Raw genomic sequence first — 23,235 nt, forward strand, 5'->3', positions numbered from 1 at the left:
AGATCAGTAGAAACAAGACTGAAATGGAGGATGCAGGATAAGTTTACTGGAGTGATGTAGCCCTGCATATCAGAAAGGAAAATGTAGATGACATGCAATTCAAGTGTTACATAATTTCCAATCATATGGAGAACATATTCGTTACAGGTAAATGAAGCCCGAAAGAAAGAGAGCTTCCTTCAACATCATGTACTCATTCCTCACATTGTTTTGATTTTAGAAGTTAAAAGTATAGAACTAAAACATTGGACCATGTATATTCTGCATATTCTGAAACCCTTACTATAAACTTTCTCACTTGCCAAAGAATGCACCCGGCGTTTCATAATGATGACTACACAGTCATGGCTCTGTTCTGAGTGTCTCTGTATCTTGGGCAAATAAATCAGTTTACAACATGTCTGACTAATAATTAACACATACAGAGTTTTCCTAGAAAACTGTACTTTGCAGCCTTCTGTTCAGATTTCTTTCTGAATGCTAACTGAAGGTATTACATCTACAGTAAGTGAACATTTACTGATAAAGTGAAGCACAGAGAGCCTCAAAAAAGGCTGCTTGAGGCAGAAGAATGTGGCTCAAAAGTCAGATATTGCTCTTATATTGCATCGCAAGTGAAGTTTGGATGGCAAAGCAGCTTGACTCTAGAAATTTCCCCCGAGGACTTTACTCTGTTGAAGACGGTGGTTCTGCAAAGTCGAACAGGATAAAAAGGAGTCTGTATCAGGGAAGGTCCTGCAGGGTACGAGGCTGTTGCACAGGAAGAGATGATGCCTGCAGCTTTAACATCGTCTCCAAAGCAGCTATATGTTACTGTGACCAATTCTGTGCCTCAGGTTCTCCTGGCCCTGTAGACTGTTGTGCCGACTACTGGGATGTTTGTGACCACCCTGTTGAGCCCACCAGGTCAGATGAGCCTTGGCCACCTCCAGCATCGGGTAGGTATAGAGAAAATGCTCAGTTAGTACATCAGGATAAAATATACTTGGAAGTAAAATGACTGATTAGTCTTTAGAGTGTATACATCCTAAAAATGTGACTGAAAACATAGTGGACAAAGACACTGATATGAAACTGGAGTAAGAATTACGTTTGTTGTTATTCCTTTGTCTCTAGGGACATATTTTTAGCATTGGTTAGATCATATTTCTGTTGGGCAGAATCTCTGTTTTACCTGAAACTTCTCAGAGATAACCTCATGGGGTCAAAAATAGTGTAATCTCAACAATTTCAATAGAGCTTCACAGATTAACATGAGATGAACAGCAAGCTCTAAATTTTTGTACCCATCAGTACAAATAAATCATCGAGAAAACTGAGGGTTATCCTGAATGATACTGTTCTGAGGTATTCTGCAATGGTTCTGATCCAGCATAGCTTTCCTGTGGGACACTATTTTTCCTGTGACAGCTCAGGTGCAGGACTAAGTGAAGGGTTGTGGTTAGGACAAAGATTTCTGGCATATTTTAGTTTCTTACTAGTTAGTTTGAAGTGGAATTTCCTCCAGGACTACTCTAAACTCAGTATATGTTTTTAAGAACTAAAGACAGCAAAAAAACTATCTACAGACAGCTGGTCTTCCCTTGGTTCCTGCAGAGGCCAAACCTCTGCTGGTGAGAAAAGTTTAGAATTGTGGATTTTAAGACTCTGTAGCTTCTTACTATTGGTAGACCAAATCTGGCTGAAAATGAGGACACCATACCAAACTTTCAAAAGCCTAAAATCAACAAAAATACTACCACAACTTTTTAAAATTAACTGTTTCTTTGCAATAACCCTGTTGCTTGCATTCCAGCCCCCCGACCACAAGCTTTTCAGGAGGCTGTGCTCTTAAGCCAGGCATGCAGCCAAAATCTGATAAGTGGAAGTGACAGAAATGCTGTAAAACAAATATGATTTTCCAAAGCGTTTCTGATAATCTAAACAAATGTTCTATGTTTTATGTAAAGACATTTGTTTCATATGTATTTGGTGCAGTAGTACATATTATTTCCAACAGATCAGAGGGTTGTTGTCCTGAGCTCCACATAAACATTTAGCAGCATTTCTGCTGCAGAGCTGACAGCCTGCAGGTCTAGTCTGGCCAATTGTTTCTTGGAAAAGAATCACTACAAAACCTGCAGCAGTTTGCCATGCGGGCCCTGCCGTAGGTCTACCTCTAAAAGGTAAAAGTGTAACAGAAGGTTTAGATAAGGGAATAGGTGAGGGGTAATATTTTTACTGCCTTTCTTAATCAAATTTTTTTGTATGTGTGTTCACTGTTTTGTAACTCCTGGACTGTACATACCTGCCAGAGGTAGCAATTATGTTTACTCTATTCAAGCACCTTTATTTATCCTATAGGTGAGCTTATATCTTTGTTTTATGTCTCATCTCAGAAGAAGATCCTGTTTTTCTGATCCTTAAATTGCTTCCTTGATGGAATGTTTGCAGCTTTCTAAAATCTGCTTATTGGATATTTGTTATGTAAGTAATTTAGAGGGTAAAAGGAGAATAATAAACCAGCCAAAATACAGCAGGAAAAAAACCCCAAACCTCTAAAGGAACTTTACAGAACTGGAATGTCTCTGAGGAACAGGGAAGAGAGAATGTAATCAGGACAAAATGGAGAAACAAAAAGGACTGAATGTCTGAAGATTAATCAAACTATGAAACATTTTTAGAAATGACATAAGTATATTAGCTGACTTTTAGTAACTGAGACTACACTTCTGCATTTGGGTAAGAATTATTTAAGCACTAGAAGACTACATACACCAAAGTACTTTTCACCTGGAAGATTTTGATCTTTTGGTTGCCTGTGGTTTTGCTCTCAGTGCTTCCTGAGTCATATTTCTTTAAATAAACCAATAAACTGAAGTGCTTTACATGAACTGGAATGAGCAGCAATAAAACGACTCAGTGCTTTATTTCTGGATTCCCATCTATTCACTGACTTGGTGCACGGCAGCAGTAAGCTACACTGGGACTTCTTCCATGGGGGTGCACCATGCTGAGGGCCAGTCTTGATTTAACTATGTGGAACTGCTTTGACTTTACCTTTATGAACCCAGCATTCAGTATGTTTTGATGGCTTTCCTGTGTAGTTTCAGAAGAAACTGTGTATATTCCTGCCTTAGGTAACTAATAGAAGCTCTGGATTTTTTTAGTATTTTAATTTTAATTTTTGTTATTGGAATAACTGTTAGATTTTTATTTATTGATTATATTTGTTAGTTATTTTATCTTTTTGTTCCAATTACTCTGATGGTACAAAAAGCCCTGTCAGAGTCAACACACTAGATCTCGCCCCGGTGGTATAAAAGTGACATCCAGAGTTTGCTAATTGCTTTGACACTTACACAGTCAGGATCCGGCCTACAGTTGAGTAAACCTGGAGACATTTCACTGACAGAAGTACTTATACCAATACTGGGGCAAATGACTTCAGAGCTGTGGGGGTATAGGAACACTTGACTTGGAGGGAAGTCCTTGTTTTTTAAATACTCTTCCTTCCAATCATGATTTTCACATCATATAATCCTATTCGTAAAGTCATCAGGCTGCAGCTTCAAATTCATTAATTTCCCACTTAATATATTCATATTCCAACCTAATATATTCAGGGCCAGACAATCTTGCTGTGTTCTCATGCAGACAGTGTCTTTTAGCTTAGATATATCTGCTCTTTGCCACTGATGCCACCTGGCACTCCTGGCCCTCTAAGTCTTGATTTGGCTAGACTAAAGGAACCGTATGGTTTGAATCTTCAATTCCCTAAGCATACATTATTAGAAAGCTGCTTCTGTACTTGCCCAGGTTTGCATTTTTTCTCAGGCCTGGGCGGCGAGGCCTGCCAGCAGAGCTCCAGCGAGGCTCTGTCCTGTCTCTTGGATGCTGCATCAGTATTTCCTTCCCTTGATATATCTGAAATATCTTGCTTGGTGCCTCCTTCCAGCTACTGTCTGATGCTGACTTTGTGACAAACTGTGACACTTAAGTAATTTGCTTTGGGTACTCTCTGGAAAATATCTCGGATCTTAGCAGAAGCTGTATGAGAGCAGACACACTGGGCCTCAGACCGCTGAGGTGACATATATCTCACCTACGTCTGCGCTAGCTAACGTAGCCTGCTGTAGGACTAACAGGGAAAGATAGGCACTTATAATTAATTCATCAGCTCGAGTCTACCTCTGCACTTCAGTATGAAATTAGCAGCCGAGGCATACGTGTGTATGTCTGGGCAGACAAACTCCAGCCCTTGCCATGAGAAGGGGATGGCCTTCCTCGTGGGGGGGAAAATGCAAGTCAACACTAGATTAATACGAAACATGGTCTAAGCTTCTTGAACGTGGAGAAGAAAGAACTTGGGGGTTCTGGCTCAAAACCCTTTCGGTAGGGGAAGGAACATGATCCCTACCTATAGGTTCCCCAGTGGAGGAACAGTGAGAACAGGGTGGAAAACAAAGACCCATGCGGTAAACGTACAATGTTTGTTATAGACTTGATCCAACGCCCTGCACAGGCATTCTGGATCTTTCTTTTACTGAAGCTTTGACAATCAAGTGCACTGAAGAAACAGTTTATGTGGAAGATCTTAAAACACACATCAAGTCTTTCCTCAGGGACGTGTTATCAAAGAAAAAAATTAGGAGGCGTGTATTTGTTTGGAAAATACACTCAATCAATTTAGGCTTTATACTGGGTTTTGGAGAATATATGAAACATCCATTTGCCTTGAAATATAATTGACCCATCTCTTTTTCAAACAGGAATGAAACTGGCAAGGAAAAAGAATATATTATAGTAGGTTTGGAATAGTAATTAGTTTTCTAAAGTCTATAACTGGAAAAACTTGTTTCTATTTTAATTGCCAATTATAAAATTATTTTTATTAGAAATGTATTTTTTTTACTGGAAAAAAAACTTTATTTGAAGCATTATATTTATTTACATGTAAGATAATAATTTTTCCGTGGGTGTTTTGAATCTGTTGCTGATTTTATTTACTATGAATGATAATGTACCTGGTAAAAAATTAAAATACATCAAACTGCCTTCATTACTTGGAAGAAACTGGAAATAGATGTTGCTGACTTTCAACGAAATAATTTATGCATACCACACACAACCAATTAATTCAATAGTAGCAAGAGTTTTGAGTTAATTCACTTAAAAAATTGTTATTTTTTTCACACATCTATATGTTATGTTGGCAGGTTGTTATAAAGATGGCCGATATTACGGAGAAGGAACAATAATTAAAGACAACTGCAATTCCTGGTAATGTTTCAGAGAACAGCAAATTGAATTTTATTTAGCATATGTCATGAAATAGGAATTAAGGTAGTGAGCATCTTTAAATTCATATTAAACATGTAATCAAATCAAAAAAGCTAGAAGAGTAGTGCTGTGTTAAGGTATTGTAGAACTAGATTATAGCCAATTTAGAAGAATGGCAAGAGGTCAATGGGCTTTCTAATCGAGATAGGAAAATGAGAGTATAAAAATCTCCTCCTCACTGGCCTAATTCTGTTCCTGCTCAGTCAGTCTGCTGGCTCTGACCTGAGTTGAAATGGTTTCAGCCTAGACCTTGGCATTGACCTGAATGCAGGCAAAACAAATATTAAAGTTTGGGGGATTATTTTAGAACGTCTTCCTCTGTTTCTTTGGCATGAATGATATCTTACATTATTTCATGTAAGCCGTCTCCCTGTTTTGCTGCTCCAAAAACCAGCCCTGTACCCGCAGCCCCAGGGAGCCTGGGGGCCTCCGGCAGCACCCAAACAGGGCTGGGACCCTCACTGCCCTGGCTTTAGCCCAGGGTCCTAGGAGCAAGGTATTTACGGCCACGTGGCTCCTTTCTGGGTTTCCAGAGTGAAACTTCCTCAAAACATCTCATTTACAGGACATTGCCTTGCTTCCATGGGTTGGTCTCACAAAGGTGGAAGCAAAATTTTTCAAATACGACCTTTCCCACAAGCTGTAAACCTTCCCACTTTGTTGCAGTTAGGATTCATTAGGTAGTGAAGTAGTGAGAAGTAGCATTGTGTTTTCATAAATACTATGTGACATTTATATTGTTTATGCTTTTTTTTCCTCCATCTTCCTTCTGCTGTTCAGGTGCATATTTTTCCTTTGACAATTCATTTTCTGCTCAGTAATATTCTTGCCCTTTCAGCAAATGCTTCCAAAGTCTCTGGAAGTGTTCAAAAGAAGTATGCCTTGTTCGCCAAGACTTAATTCAGTACATCAATTCTGGAGATTATGGGTGAGAACACTTTTATTTTAAGGTTTTGTTGTAAACCACTGTATTGCTCATTGTATGTATGTGCAAATTACAAGTTAATGCAGTCCTCCCCACCCCTTCCTTCCCCAGTTACATTACAGCAATTTGACAGTGAGTGTACATCTGTGAAATTTTCCTAAATGTCTGGCAGATTATAGAGTTTTAAATGGAAAGATATCGAAAGTTTCATGCTGGTAAGACTTGACATTGTAAACATCTATCTAAAACATTCTCCAAATTTAGAACAATTTTTTGCTCATGAAACACTATTTGGATCATCTCTTATTCTTCACTTTATTTATTACTCGGGCTAGATATTTAAAGTCATTTTTTCTCATCCCTCAAGAGCATTGTTCCACGTAACAGAGCTCTAGGTAGCATTGGAAGAGGAGAGGATGGGCCAAATGGGGACCAAGATATCAGAACTTTGTGGGGCTCGGTGTTTTTCTTGCTACCAGTTCTCATTTCCTCCAGGTAGTGCAGCAGGATTAGGGACACTGGAGTACCAGCGCGGTGCCTTGGGAGCCTGCTGGTCATTTAGGGACAGAGATACAGGGGTTGCATCCCTAAGAGCTGAGGTGCAAAATTCACCAATGAAGCCCACACAGATTTCAAGCTGTGACTCAGTGCTGAAACATTTTTTACTTCCCGGGAGACATTCAAATCAACTGAGTTGGGATAAACAATTAAGTTAGGCACCTGGAGCCCTTCACCTCTGTCTTGTCAATGGTAAGCAGTAAGGTTTACCACAGGGTGGTTAAACCCACCTGAGATGTGACTTAACTTCTGCAGATGCTTTTTTTTCTGTCCTGCATACAGTTTGCAGGGTTAATGCTACAATATGAATCTAGTCTACCTGAGAGTAGGGAGGGAATAATTAAAGAGCCATTGGGAGCCCTTTCTCTCAACCTGGCTGTTGGTATAAAACTCAGGAAGGTATCAGCTGGGCTTTCTGCTGGGTTCAACAGTGTCTTACTGCTGCTGCACCAGAGCTTGAAGGCAATATAACTCATTATATGAAGCTGTTAGTTCTCTGTGGGCATCTGAAGCATAATCTGAAAGTAACTTCAACACAGCAGTAATTATGACTGAACATCTTGTTTTCCAGTACTTTTCTGAAGCATTGCATGCTCATCTCCTGCAGGCAGACATGATGCTGACCTCAAATCACCACTTTTCATATACTGCTGTGTTGCTTCATCCTACACTCATTTGTAGTGGAAGAGCCCGTGCTAAATATTTTCTCATGCCTATCAAATACAAGGTTTTGAAATGTAATTTGAAAGATTTCTTTCTGGATGTTATTGTTAACGGTGCTCTTACAAAGGAGCAAGGTATTAATGTGAGTGGTTTCTCTAACCTGGGTTTTGTTTGTTTGTTTTATGTCTGTGAGGAAGATGGAAAGCTGACAACTACAGCCAGTTCTGGGGAATGACAGTGGAAGAAGGTTTCAAAAAGCGCCTGGGCACCTTCCCTCCATCTAATTCCTTGCTGAATATGAGAGAAGCTCCAGTAAGTGTCATGTATAATTGTTAATTTTTTTAATAACTTTATGACATGGAAAAATAACTGTGGACAATTATAAGATTATGATTCAGGGATTTAACACTAAATGCTTCCATGTTGAATGTGAAGCTCCCAGAATAGCTCTCCAAGCCATAGAGTGTGTGGTCCTATTGATGGAAATCAAACAAGGAGGAGCAAAAGCAAATGCTAACCCTTGGGAAGCTGTGCATCAATATTGACTTATCATTGTAGATCACTGGTGTTTGAAATCTTTGCTTCTTCAGGATGGTTCCATACCATCCTCTCCATTTGCTAATCATTGCACACATAGCTGTAACGATAAAAAAACCCAGCTGGCCATAGTTCATTAAGGCTAACAGCTGAAACTAAACAACAATCTTTGAAAGAAGCTCTGAAAGCCTGCAGGATAAAGTAATATAAAGATGCAGTAGGAGGCTGGGGTTTTGGCCAAATGGAAGGAAAAATGATGGGAAGCATGGGAAAATGAGACGGTTCTCTACTATCAGTTTTCTAAACCTCTTGGCCATGGCTATTTTCATGGCAGCTAAATTAAATTTCTTATCATACATTTATGCTCAAATTAGTTCTGCAGCAAAGCAAATATACTTTAGGTTATGTAGGTAAATTAAGCAATTAAAGAAGAAATGCATAGTTATTGAATCCAGAGTAGATTTTCCAATGCTTTGGATCAGTTACTTAGCTTCTTTCTTAGAAGACCCAAAATTATGGAAATCATAGACGGAAAAAACTAACTACGTTACCATAGCGAAATTAGAAAAATTGCAAGAATAAGTAGGGAGATCCTAGGATTGCAAATGATCCTAGTTCAGGCAAGTGATGCCATTTGATGATCTATTTGAAGTCAATCGTTGATGCTTGTTGTATATGTGTATGGCAGAAGGGTTTCTGTATCTCCGAAGGCCTTGTGGGGATAGCAGTGCAGAGCTACCACTTGACAGGCAATTTGGGGAAGAGGGGGAGGGCCATGTGCCTCTGTAACAATTTTAACAGTCCTGACCTTTGTGCTTAATGCAGACTGGTTCTTTGTCCCACACAAAGTCAGCTCCCTGCACCAGCGTGGCAAGGCATTGAGCTGTGGCCCAGGTTGGACAGCTTGCTCAAAATTACACTGTAGAGGGCTGGTAAAACAATAAGTTGACAGAAATTCAGCTTTGGAGTTTTGTGTTGTATTATTTGCTAGACTACTCTTCGCAGCCAAAGAAGGATCCATTTCAGTTGAAGATGGCAAGTCAAAATAAGACAGTGACATAAAAGAGTTTTGTGCAATATTTAGTAGGTATCTGCCCCAAATTACCAGTGAACTGCATTGAAGCTCAAGAGAGTTGGGGTGAATTTGTTGTTATTGTTGGCTTTTTCCTTGAGGAAGACAGTGTGATATATAGCAGAAGCAAAAAGCGGGTATCATACACCTAGTTCAGAGACTGATGTCTTCATTACTAGTTATCTAGCTAGCTGAGACAAATCCCACCTAGGAAAACAAGAAAGGGAAGGTTACAAGAAATTCTTTACAATATTTCCTCTTTTCCATAGAGTTTGGGGTAGCTGGTCACTCAGTGGTCCTGCATTATGTCCAGCCTATTGAATCATTGCTATTAAGCTTCCTGTAGCTTCTTTTGACTGCTACTCTACTTACGGCCTTTGTTCCACTGATACATTTCTCAGGCATATTTTCTTTATCTGCTATCTTTTTATGAAATCTGTGAGCTACAACCCAACTGCCTTTGGCTCTGCTAGACACCTGAGGAGCTTCAATGCATTCTTACCCAGAAATGTAGCTTTGCACATTCATGCATTTAGGCCCCAGGAAGTCTTACATGTTGCTGGAAGCACAAGCTTTGGACAGGATTCTAAGAAATCTTTCTCTCTACTTACAAAAGCTAAAAATATAAAATAATAATCTCTGTATGACTTTCTCCCCTTCTAGAGAATTCTTTGAGCTTGCAGAAAATTGCTCTGAATTGTACATGAGCCCATCTCCTACCTATGGTTTCTCTTCGGAATTATTAGAACTTTCTTGCTCTTACCCCTTGTGGTTTCTGTCTTAGCTAGTCTTGATGTAAAAAATATTTTTCTCTGAAGCTTCCTGCGAAGCTCCAAATCTCCCTGATTCTGTCCCCTTCTATAGTTTTCTAGAAGAACATAATCTCTTTAGTGTCCTTGTTCTGCCTTGGGAAATTTCCTATCATCAGCCACATTTTAATACTTCACAAAAACATAAAAAAAAAATGGTTTTCTTCACTCATAGACAGTTCCATATCTACCATCACTGCATGATCCAGCAATTTCATAGCCTGGATTGGGCTCACCAGGGTTACATCGACAGATCCTTCCAATTGGCAAACCAACAGTAGTCATGCAGTCAACTTCCAGGAACTTTTTAAGAGAAGTATCTTACCCGATTTTCAGAGACATTTGCCCCTGCTTCGACTTTCATGAATAATTTTCAGTCACTGATATTTTGTGAAGCATACTAACACATTTACGAAGTCCTAAGTGATAAAAACCAAGTGAGTTTTCATGACAGTGTTTTCATTAAGCTTCACTTGTAACTAGGTGACAGCTCAGAAGAGAGTAAAAAGATATGAATGATGAAATTTAGAAATAATGAGTTTTTAATATTTTTCAGAGACATTCTCCAAACCTTAATGGCTTGACCTTTAAGTGGCTTTTTTGAGACTAATTCACCTGCAAGCCAGGCTACTAGTTACTTACTGTGGATAAATTGGTACTAATCAAATAGTCATGCATTCTCTGGGATTATTACTGCCTTTCCCATTTTGCAAGTGAGAAAACTGCAAGTCATTTGCCCAAAGTCATATACTTAGTTGACAAAGATGCTACAATTACTGTTCAGGAGTTTTTGTCTCTATCTTGTGCTGACCTGATTAAAATCTGGTAGCTTTGCTAATGTAGGAAGAAAACCATAGCTACCCATTCATTAAATACAACTTTTTTTTTTACTTTAAATAAAACCTTTTCTTCAGGGTGCTACTGGTCTACTATTTAGGCAATAAGTGACAGTTTCTGGTACCTAAGGGTGTGATGTTATTATTTTCTACTGTCTTTTGGGGTTGCTTGAGAAAAGCATTTTTGTGTATAAGGGACTCCTTACACAAAGGCATGGAAAAAAAGATTCAAGAATGTAAAGCCCTTCTGTGTTAACCACTTTACATCTACAGCAGTGTTAGTTCTCAGCAGCATTGAAAAGTTTGGTTGTGGCTTTTTAGTTGTTTCTTTGACTGACATATGCAACTACAAATATAGCTTCATAACATCACTTCAAATTAAATGGTGTGACAGAGCTACATTTCATCTTAGGGAAAACACAAACTTCTTGAAGTTGCTCATAGAGCTTTTAATAAAAGACTATACCTGCTCAATAAGGTGATGCTTATGTCTGGAAGGGTAGTTTAACATGATGGCACATTAGAATACCTAAAAGACAATGATACAGAACAAGAACTAAGTCTGAACTGAGGATCCTCTGCTGCAGAGTATGGCTAGACCTGAATGTAGACTGACAGCTAAATACACCACTAAAACTGTTGTGATGCCTGACAAAACTGAAGCTCCCAATAGTGTCAGATGTGTTATCTGAGGAGACATTTTGAAAGTGTTACTCACTGCAGGAAACAGTGCAATCATTCTTGAAGTTCTACGTAGCACAAAAATAACTGCCACGCCTTTAAGACACATGGTGATGCACGTGTGGTGGTATTCTGTCAGTACATGTTCTGGCAAGCGGTACATTGCCATGGTGGCGTTGGCACCTGCTGGCAACAAGGTGCTCACCTAAGCGCCATCTTACAAGAAAATAGAATACATAGTTTAGTAATAAGGCACCATTTTGGATTAAGTATCAAAGAACTCATAAAGACAATGTGAAGGTATATAAGGTACACCAGCTGTTCCTCTGATATATGACTTTTCTTAGTAAAAAACTCAGCAGTTGTAGATCTCCCTCTTGCAAACTGAAGCTCATGCATGCCCATTTTGTCTTCACAAAGCAAGTGATGTCCAGAACCTTTTTCCTACATTAAAAAAAATATTGCTTTCCCTCAGAAAAACTATTTCCACATTTGCAAATTCAGTAATCTTCAGCCTTTTTTTCTCTGATGGGCCATCTAGATTTTCCAAAGAAGTCATAGCTGAAGTACAAGTATTCTTTTATATCCACTTACCTTCCTGCTTTGGCCAGACTGCTAGCTTCACTGCACACAAAACATATGAAGGTTTAAAAATAGTTTGCCAGTCATTTTACTGATTGCGTTGTGCTGTCTGATGCGGGTCTGTGGAGCATATGTTGAGAAACAATTGTCTAGACTTACTATTTGTCACAGAACAGCAGTGCTTCTCAATATCAGGGTAGCAATTTCTCAGACAAAAAGCTAATGTTTCTGGCCACAGGTCAATCCCACATTTCTAAATGACAAGGCTGAGGGTTAATGAGGGATTTGCTCTGGGATTTACAATATGAGGCTATTAAATACATTGGCAGTAGTTTAGGAATACATAAAGTAACACATTGTCTCACACCAAAGATCTATTTAGAATTTTGCTTTTCTCAACTGCCTCATTTGTAGCATTATAAGTGGTCTTTGCCCACATAAGTGGGGTAAACAACCTTTGCCAGATTTTGCTTGTTTACTGGTTGATAAAGAGCAGTCTTGTCATGTAAAAGAAACACTATTTGTCTGGGATTTCGCCTGTATGATGTGTCTTCAAAGTGAATCTTGTGCTTGTGCTAGCTCATTAATAATGAACATAATGATAATTTAGCAAGATATTCTTTAAATTAGCTGTTGCTTTCTGTGTGTCATTTGAGGTTGCAAGTCCCATGTATCTAACAAGCTTTTGAATAAGCAGACTTTTGAAAATGATTAATCAAAATATTGAGATTAATATTTTAGCAAGATTTAAAAGATTACTGGCTTGTTATGGGCGGAGGTGAAACTTTCAAAAGCACTTCAGTGACTTAACAGCTTGCAGTATACTTTAACGGTATTTGAGACTCACAGCCTGCATCTGACATAGTGAACCTAGAAGCACTTGAGAGTTACTGAGTCTGGGCATATGCACAGACTGTATCAATCTGTCTGTTGGGGCTGTATCCCAATCTACTGTCATATACAGACTGAGGTGCGAGCTTTTTTTGTCTTTACCCACTTCTCAGCTGTGGGTTTTCTGTGGGAAATCCAGGTGTACAAGCCGGATGGAAGCACCACTGTTTCCCAATGTATGCAACAAAGTGATCTGGATACAGCCAAAGTGGTAAAGTTTGGTTCCCCAAAGAGTCCTGAAATAGTTTGAAAGAGCTGTCCTCAAATATTTAAATCAGCTTAGGAAAAGGTATGTAGTCTTATAAGTCACATAAGCAATTTAGAAAAATGGTGCAGCCAGGACACCCAGAATTAGAAGACTAAGTAAATCAAAGTAAAATAAAGGAATTTGAACAGGATAGAAGCCATTGTGCTTCAGGGTATAAGCCTGCTTATAAGAAAGAAGCATCAGGGAATGTTTTGCTTAGGAACAGATTATCAACTTTTGTATGTTGTATTTTTCTCTGGAACACATGTTATCAACAATTGTTTGAGACAAACTGATAGACTTGATGGACTGATATTGCAATTCTTTGTGGCCATTCCTATTTCCCTGTGCAGCATAAGCAATCATTCCATAAAGTTCAACAGTAAAAAAAAGGGGTCAATGGTTTTGATATGTTGAACACAGAGCAGATTATTAGCAGTTGTACCAGATGGTTCTTGCATACGTGGATGTTTGTGCAAAGCTTGGTGGACATGAATTAAGGCTGAGAGATGAAGATGCCAGAAATGGCTGTCCAAATGGCTTTAGTGAGCAGACCATAAATTCTCATCAACTCAACATCAGATTACAGAGCTGAAGGAAAATCACTGATTTTCACTCTGGAATGAGAATTAAGTGCTGGAGATTGAAAAAAACTGTGAAAAGACAAATAAATGATACACTGTACTGATGCCTCCCCCATGGTAACTACAATTTCCTACCCACAGCCATGTGCCAAGGACAATAGGGTAGCAGGTACCTAACTTCATTGCTATTTGTAGCAGGAGGCTTTTCTTTCAAAAAATGCCATCTGGGTCATAATTAACATGTTTCATAGGAAACTGTTGTTTGAGATAAAAAGCAGAGAGAAACTGGACAGGTTGTTCAGGTTGGCAGTTGTGGAGTTCAGCTTTCCAGCTCAGCTAGTGGTGTGCTAGAACCCCCCTGCTCTCGGGGATCCACAGCACCCACCCACAGGGTAACCACACAGGGATGCTCAGGAAGCCACAGGTGCCAATGCTTTAGGTTTCCTCAATTTAAAAATTAAGAATTTTAAAAACAAAATGAGGGTAAAATTTAAGACAAAATTAGGAATTGAAACATATACAGATCTCCTACATTTTGTTTTAGGGAAACTCACTTCCAGAAGAAAAATTTCCTGCATTTTTTGCAGCCACTTATGCATGGCCTGAGTGGATTCATGATCCTCTGGATCAACGAAACTGTGGAGCATCCTGGGCTTTTTCAACCGCAAGTAATATTCATTTTTTTTCTCCTTTTAAAAATATCATTGATGTTAGATGCATGATGAAAATCTGTAGTGATTAGTAATGAAGTAATGAAGTAAATTTCAGTTTGCTGTTCACTTTTTACCAGCAAATAGGAACATTTAAAATTGCTATAACTTTCCCTCTAAGTTGTCCCAAAGTCTTAAAAAAGTCAATCTAAGCTGTAGAGCTTTGATTGCTTTTCATAAGTTTGTGTAACATAGGGAGATTTCTTGGTGGCAGAAAGTAGAAAATTAATTCACTAATGCACTTTACTGTAACGGGTAGAGTAACTTTTAAAAAATCTGCATCCCTTGCTTGCACAACTACATGCTTGACTTGAAAGCTTAAAACAGGTAGGCTTCATTTTTTTTATATGCATCTATACATTTGTGCATTTGCCATTGTCCAACCCTTGCTACTCAAGCAAATTAAGTATAATCTTTTCAATAATTTTATGAGAAGAAAACCCTGAAATTGCTCAGATATTTGTGGAAGAAACTATTTTCAAACTCTGTAAGCAAAGAAATGTCAGTAATGCAATTCAACCTCATGTGCTACAGCTCTGGTTTTATGAAAAATGAACACAAGTGTTTGTGTCACTTTCTCCAAAGAAGTTACAGCCATCAGTTATGTTCATTCTTATTATGCTGCAATAAATCTCAGTACATATTGGGATATATAAAGATAGAGGAAAAAATTGTGCAATCAATCTTTATGACTTGATCCGGCCAGTGGGTCCTCACGGGTACAGGTTTCTGCAACTGCTTCTTTAAATCACGGCAGTAAGAGAAGGAAAGGAGCATTTAGGTCAGTTAATCCCAGCTCCCTGCCAAAGTCAGACTGAACACACTGTTACCAATATGTCTTGTTGAGTGTAGTTTTAAAAGAGAAAACCAAGAGAGCCTCTAACAGCTCTTCTCACAGAGTACTGCAGAGATGAACAGAGCTCACTGAGGGACTTTTCAGATATTCAGTCTAAATGTTCCCTTTCATAAGTGAATCTTCTGATTTTAATTCACACAATTACTTTCAAAGTTAAACATTATGAGATGTCTTCCCACGTTGTTTAAGTGCATCTAACATTTTCAATCTGAATTTTCAATCCTTCTTTGTAAGATTAATTGTTGCTCAATGAATAGACAAGCACTGCTATATCATTTTTTCTTATCATTCCTGTAAGTATTCCAAAACTCTTCAGTAAAAAGCTTTTACACCTATGAAAATAAATTCATTATCACGTGACACCTCACAAAAAGCACAAAACACAGTCACTGTCAGCTGCCATCAGCAGATTCACTCCTCTGAATTCTTGTCCAAAGTTTTCACTGAAGTTAGTGTTGATTTTGATGGGGCTTTAGATTTCAAGGGATGGATTTTTTTTTTTATTTTCAGGTTCAAAAATGAAGGGCTAACAATAAAAAAAAAAATATAATTTAAGCAGAGGTAAGGACTGGGATTGGGGCTTAATAATTGTTTCATCGTCACCCGTTAAAGAAAGCGGAAGTGACTTAATTTCACCTACGACTTGGTTAACCTAGTCTGCTTTTAAATCAGTGCATAAATATATTAGTACTTAGCATTATGACTGACGGGGTTCAGACATCTAAGGTGTCTATCTCAGAAGAAGAATTTTCTGTGATTAAGCAAGGAGGTCCAATGAATCCCACATTTACACATTAGTATGAGCATTTCCAAATACTCTTTCCAGTAAAACCAATACCTTCAGTCTTGAATTTTCTTCTTCATAGGACTGTTCATTTTTGCTTTTCTTTTTTTCTCAAATTAAGGAAGGAAATGTAGAAAAAAAAGGAGATTTGGAGATTCAGCTGTAGAGAGGTGGAGGAGTATTTGCTGAAGTCAACCAGAGATGAATATGCGTTTAGAAACATGGTAAAGACTATCAGACTAAATTCTGTAAATGCCTCACCTGATGTTTAGATATGTGGGAATTTATGATAACCAGTAAGTCTATGGATTTATAGTATTACAGCAAAGTTGCTCATGATGCTTTGCAGTTTCACAATCCTCTCTCTTGAAAGCCTGTACAGATTATATCTGTATTGTTTTGTAAAGATATCTGCACAGGCAGAAAATACGGAGGTTGTGTTTCAGTCCCTCTTTCACAATAACCAGTGTGAAATTGTGAGTAATTATTTGTTTTTGATAATGGAAAATTTATTTCAAAACAGGTGTTGCGGCAGATAGAATAGCAATTCATTCTGAGGGTCAGATCACAGACAACCTTTCTGCTCAGAATTTGATCTCTTGTGATACCAGGAATCAACATGGATGTAATGGTGGAAGTATTGATGGTGCTTGGAGATATCTGAAAACACATGGGTAAATATTTTATCTAGATTATTTTAACTTGAGCCAGTCAAGTTACAATGTTGCTTGTGTTACAATGATTATTTCTGACCCTTCAAAAAAGAGGCATTTAGCTCTGTCCTAGGTCAGATTAACTGTATTACCTCAACAAGACTAACTCTTTCTCATTTACACCTTTAAATCACCTTCATGAAGCCCAGGACCTACGGAGCATTCACAAAGAAATAAGCAAAGACTATTCTGAATGAGGGCTCTCAGTGAGAAAACCCTGCAACCACTTAGCTCCCATTTAAGACTCATTAAATCTAGATGTTGTCATTAGCTGTAATACAACTGGGGAAAATGGTAGCCTCCCTAATAGTAAGACAAAAAAGAAAGGATTTTTTTACGTCAAAGACAATACCATAAGTGGACTCAAACCTTCTGTGGTTCTTGGGATACAGGCTTTTCATGTTAAACAACATTGAGTAAGCAGTCAGTTGCATGAGACAACATTTTGAATATTCAAAAGGATCAAATATTGTCTTTCTAAAAACCAATTGTAATCATCCCATCCCAAGCTTGTGCCAGAATGCACCTCTGTAGCAAGGACTATACCTAGATCATCCTTCCTTCAGGTCAGACTAAGGAAAATTAACAGCTCTCAAACTCTACACGAACAGCTAGAAGCTTTTTAAAATGACACATAATAATTTATAGAATCACAGAATGATTTAGGTTGGAATGAACTTTTGGAGGCCACCTAGGCCAACGTTCTGCTCAAAGCATGACTAACTCTGAAATCAGATCAGGCTGCTCAGGCCATGTCCCTGGTCATATTTTTAGTATCTCCAAGGATGGAGGTTCCACAACCTTTCTTGCAGCAGGTCACTTTCTTTGACCACTCTTGTGGTCAAACATTTTTTTTCTTATATGTGATCAGCATTTTCCTTGGTACAACTTGTGATGGGTACCTTTCAGCTTTTCACTGTGCATCTCCAAGAAGAGTCTTGTTCTGTCTCCTCTATCACCTCTCCTTATGTAGTTGAAGACAGTAATTAGATCCCCTTTTAGCCTCCTTTTCTCTGGGCTGAACAAATCCAGCTGCCTCAGGCCCTCCTTGTGTATCATACGCTTCAGCCTCCCAAGTGCCTTCTGCTGGACTCTCTCAGTTTGTCAGTGTCTTTACTGGAGATCCCATAACTGAACACAATATCCCAGATGTAACCTCACGAGTGACAATTTAAGGGGAATAATAACTTTTCACACTGTCTTGGCTATGTTCTTGCTAACACAACCCAGTATTGATTGTCCATGTTTGCTGAGAGGGTCCACTGCTGGCCCACATTCAACTTTCTGCTCATCGAGACCCCAGGTCCTTCTCTGTGAAACTGCTTTCTGCACAGGCGGTGCCCTGCCAGCACTGCTGCATGGACATTTCTGGCTCAGAGGCAGGATTTGGCTTCTGCCTTTGTTGAACTTCATGAGGTTTCTGTCAGCTCGTTTCTTTAGCCTGTTAACATTGCTCTGAATGGCAGTCCTGCATACTAACCACTCCCCACCAAGTTGGCATCCTCCACGAATTTACTGAGGGTGCCTTATGTCCCACTGTCAGATTATTAATAGAGGTGCAAAACAGTGTTGCCACTGTGTTGACTCCTGAGGAATGCCATTAGTAAACAAACACTGGTCACTTTGATCTGTCAACCTTTCAGCATGCCAGTCCAGTTTAGTCACTGACCTTGTAAGCAACTTATCTAGTCCAATAAACTAGCAGAAGAGCACAGGAGACCATGCTGAAAACATTGTTAAAGTCAAGGTAAATGATATCCACTGCTTTTCTTATTCTCCATGGAGCCAGTCATTTCATCATGGTCAGATCATCTCATCTTATCATCTCATCATGGTGAGGCATAATTTGCCATGGTAAATCTGTGCAGCTTGTTCCCAGTCAAATCCTTGAACTTCGTGTGCCTGGAAATGGCTTCCAGGAGAATTTGCAATAATCAGATTTTATATGCTGTATAATTACATTCCGCTGTTTCTCACATTATCAGAAATTTTTTTGTACTTCCTGTTCCATATCAAAATCTATTTCCTCTCTCACTTTCATACACTCTCATCCTTTACTCCTTCTTTGATACTGATACTTTGATACCTGATACTGACAGACAGAGAGGTCTCAGGTGTGCTGTCTGTCAACTTTTAATTTTAGTTAAAAAACAGACAAACAAACCAACCAACCATGGAAAGAGCAAAAGAATGTCAGATGTGATGCATCAGATATCAGAGCTGACATGGCAGCCTGGGGATCCAGGTGAAGACCAAAGCGCTGCCATTCACATGGACACGGTTTACAAAGTGATCATTCTGCTTTCTTCAAGCATACCAAACTATTTCTGATCGGACAAGGATTTTGTATTGTTATGGGGAGAGTTTACATCGAGTGTTCCTCTGTCTTTCCGTGTCAGCCCATAATCAGTTTTGATTTAGGTTTTGAGTGAGACACCCTTTAGGTGAGCGATTACAGTGGGCAGTAAGGGATTCCACCCAGCAAAGGCCCCTCAGCATCTCACGGGGGTAAAAGAGAAGGCTTCATTCATGAAGAAATGAAAGTTACAGCTTAACATTTTACACAACAGCTTTCTGTAACTAGAAGAACAGGCTCCTTTCAACAGGTAGCTTATGTTCTTAAGAGAGTAAATACAACTCTTTCTCACTGGACTGTTTGCTTGTCTACCATGTTAAGGACAGGAACACAAGAATTGCCAGTGTAGATAAGGTAGGAGATCCATTTTACTGAGTATTATCTCCACAATAGTTGGAGCAAGCTATATTTAGAGGAAAAGTCCTAAAGAATGCAGCAATAGGACAACCTCCTAGTCTTCTGTTCCCTCTGACTGTTATCCCTGTATGGGCATAACTACCACAAGCCCATAATAATAAGATTTTTCCTATACCAGAAAGCTGTATTTTTTTTTTACCTGAAGCAGTGTGGTTAGTGACGCAGCCTGTTCTGCAGAGGCAGTTTAAGTATACAAGAGTTAGCTTATTTCTATAAGGAAAGCAAGGCAGGCTGAAGCTGTATGGGGCATTTTGTTATCAACCTAGCTGTACCCACACAGGAGCTTGTGCTGGTGTAAATGCAGTCGTGAGAAGATTGCTGCCTGACCGACCAGAGTACCAGTGTGAAAGTGTGTGCAGAGCAGGCTTTCTGACTGGTGTAAGCCTGGAAGCATAAAGACAGGGCACCTCAGCTCACCAGAGCACACCTGTGAACTGACTTTTCGCCTCCAACATCCTAAGTACTTGCATTATTGCTCAGTCACCTGAGATGCCTCATGGTATTCACCAGCCTCTTGCAGCTGACTGAGTAAAAAAATCTGCAGGGCAGTTATGAGAACCATCACAAATTTTTGGAGACTGTTTGGATCTCCAGTAAATCGCCACAGTCCAAGACTATTTTCTTAGTCATTCCTCCAGCTTTCTTGTCCCCATGGAGCCAGCTCCAACATGTACAACATCACTGCACTCTTACAGACCTTTGCCTGCTCCCTATTCTTATCCCCGACCATTGATGTGCCATCAAAGTACCACACATGAAAATATCTCTACTTACCTATTTTTATAAACAACATTTCTAAATCCTGATTTTCTTTCCTCAAGTTCAAATGATATTTCAAATCCTCTTCCAACAGTTCCAGACACAAATAAATACCTTAAGGAAAATATCCAAATATCTGTGAGGACAGATACTGGAAGAACAAAAAAATGGCTATGCTGGGTCTGAGCAAGGGCCCATCTAGCCCAATAGTTTGTCTCTGACAGTAGCCAAGAGCAAATAGTATCAAAAAAAGAAAAGAACGTTTTTGCTTCACTGGACTGATAACTGAATATTTTTTGTAGCTGAAGCCCCATAATCCATAACTTTTTACCTTTGACAAAGAAAAAAATGGAAATTTATGGCATAAAAGTCTGAAGTGTCTTTTGAATGAGCCCTGTTAAATAGTGCTTGCTTCCTCATACTTTCAGGTGACTTTTATTTTATGAGTCAGTATATTGCAATCATTTTTTTCATTATCTCCGTACCTTACAACAGGGAGAAAGCACATTGATTTTCTGTGTGGGCTTGTAAATTTTCACAGCATGCGTTTGATGCTGTTTTAAAGCTTCTGGTTTTCTGATTTCTGAAGTGTACTTATCTCAGGTTTTTGATAGATTTTCAGGAAAATCAAGTGCTGGCCTAAACTATCCCCAGTGAAGTCAATGGAAGACTTCCATAAAGCTCAATGAGGTTTGGACAGTGCTGAGACCTGACTTTTCAGAACCACTGAGCACTCATTTAACAGTGAAATCTGCTATAAATGGAGCTGAATTGCTGTTTAACTCTCACTGTCTCTCTCTGTCTTCCTCCATTAATTAAAGAATAAATCTGTATTCTATTTCTAATTATTATTAATTTTAGGCATTTCAGTTACAAGCAATAATTTGGGAGGAATCAATGTGGTTTGAAAACATCTATTTTATCTGCTAAGGGAAATTAAAAGCTTATAGTCTTTAAGAATGAGGAAGAAATTTTTCATTTTCAGGTAGTAAAAAGGTTACACACTTGAATGCAAATACTGCTTCTAATCAGGGCTTGATCTGTTTTGTACCTTGGGCTCCTAGCAATTGCAGGGTATGATAAGGATATTATTGTTATTAGTCTTGGCCAACTTGCTAATAACATAACCTAATATTTTAGATTATGTTCTCATCTCGCAATTCAAACATATAAATACAATAAAACCACAAAAATTTTCATTGGATTGAACACATAAACATAACTTCAGATGCATTCTGCCAAGAGTGTATGAACACACTGCAGACTTTTGCTGCTTCTCCCTGAATGCTGCTTGCTTCTAGTAGTATATTTGTATATGTGTATGTATATGTACACATAAACACATTCACATTTATTTCTGTTTTTCTTCTGTGACTCTGCTGGCAATTTCTTCTCCTTGAAAAATTTCTAATGTTTACTGTTGTGCTGATGCTTCAGCATGTCCAAACTCATGTTTCAGCAAAGTGCTGTTAAATTATGTTACTCATGACTGCAGAAACTATGGTTAGTGAAAAGATTCAAAAGTGACTGTTAGTTCAGAATGAGTCATCATGTCTGGATTATCACACAGGGCCAGTGTGGTCATGCGTATTTGGTACTTCAGGTTTATTGCCATAGAATTAAGACCCATCCATGCAGAACCTGTGACAAATCCAGGGGGACACTCCAATGGAAAGGAGGGGGAAAAAATCCCCTACCCCAGGAATGAATTTCTCTGTTGTCTCCCTCTGAGGTGTTTCTAAGTACACCTGAGGAATAGGTGTCATACTATTCCTTACACTGGGTTGCAATCACCTACTCCTGCCATGCTTATGCTAGGTCATGCTCTGAGGACTCTGTTTGCTCACCTTACCTGCCTTGCAAGCCTGACTGCACTCAGCAGCAATCCTTTATTTCTTTTGGAAATCTGTGATCAGTGGTGACTAGAATGATTATGTATATAGAGATAGATACAATTTATAAACATTGTATATGTATACATATATAAACCAAAGGTTTCCTTCTACCCAGGAATAGAAACAAAGCATAATAAATTTTAAAATTAGTAATAACAACCCAAGTATATTTGGCCTAAATACTTACCATTCCCCATTGGAAATCTGGGAATCCAGAATACCTCCAGACATTCAAAAGGGTTTCAGAGGGTTTGCCAGTGAGTAGATTGAAGAGCTAAGCAATAACAGCCTAACAACCTAACAACCTTAGATGCACAATCCCTTTTCATGTAGGCAGAATTATTGCTTTTTGCAGCTCCTGGGTGTGTTGGTCTAGTTTGGGCAGAAAGAATTTGGTAAGCAAAAAGACATTCTCCTCGGGGTCAATTTTTCTACTACCAAATGCTAATCAGAAGATGCCACGTCTTATTCAAAGTAGCTGAAGCATATATATGCTCATCTTGTAAAAATCCTGACAACTAAGTATACACAGGCAAACATAATTATCCTCCATATTGCATGGAAATACAGTTGTCAGTTCTTCAGATTCAGAAAGTTCAGTATAATTGGTGAGCTACTTAAATACATATCTTTTTTATAGGACTGTCTATTTTAAAATATTATGCTTCAGTGAACTATTTAATTATGCTCTTTAAAAGAAACCATCTCATAGACCTCCACGGTATTATCACAGAAATGTGTATATTGTTTTGGAAACATCTAGCAGCATAACATAGAAAACTAGGAGGTCCCAATATCTCATAGGAAGGATAAAATAAAAAGTAGAAGATTCAGTGTGCCTTTATTTAAGTATTTCAGATTGTTTGTAAGTGCATTTTAAATATATGCTCTGTTTCCTTCACTTTATTGAAGTAAAAAGGATGTTCAATTAGTCAAACAGTCAAAATGGCTGAACAATTCAGGATCAGCTACTTGAAAGAAACAGACTTCATTGCTCCTTTCCATTCCTGGATGCACTGAGAGCTCTTAACCTGTGCT

General features: G+C 38.7%; 1 protein-coding gene across 1 annotated transcript in view; it reads left to right on the top strand.

Annotated features, from left to right (window-relative positions):
* Window positions 1-571: 571 nt before the first annotated feature.
* TINAG (tubulointerstitial nephritis antigen) overlaps window positions 572-23,235 on the top strand; it is a 46,065-nt gene continuing 23,401 nt past the window's right edge. Inside the window, exons 1-6 of the mRNA XM_010561095.1 lie at window positions 572-938; window positions 5,199-5,262; window positions 6,161-6,250; window positions 7,666-7,780; window positions 14,252-14,375; window positions 16,581-16,731. Coding sequence (XP_010559397.1) covers window positions 572-938; window positions 5,199-5,262; window positions 6,161-6,250; window positions 7,666-7,780; window positions 14,252-14,375; window positions 16,581-16,731 — 911 coding nt within the window. The remainder of the gene's footprint in view (window positions 939-5,198; window positions 5,263-6,160; window positions 6,251-7,665; window positions 7,781-14,251; window positions 14,376-16,580; window positions 16,732-23,235) is intronic.

The sequence above is a fragment of the Haliaeetus leucocephalus genome, unplaced genomic scaffold (assembly GCF_000737465.1).
Source record: "Haliaeetus leucocephalus isolate CR32 unplaced genomic scaffold, Haliaeetus_leucocephalus-4.0 Scaffold141, whole genome shotgun sequence".
In the NCBI taxonomy this organism is placed as follows: domain Eukaryota; kingdom Metazoa; phylum Chordata; class Aves; order Accipitriformes; family Accipitridae; genus Haliaeetus; species Haliaeetus leucocephalus.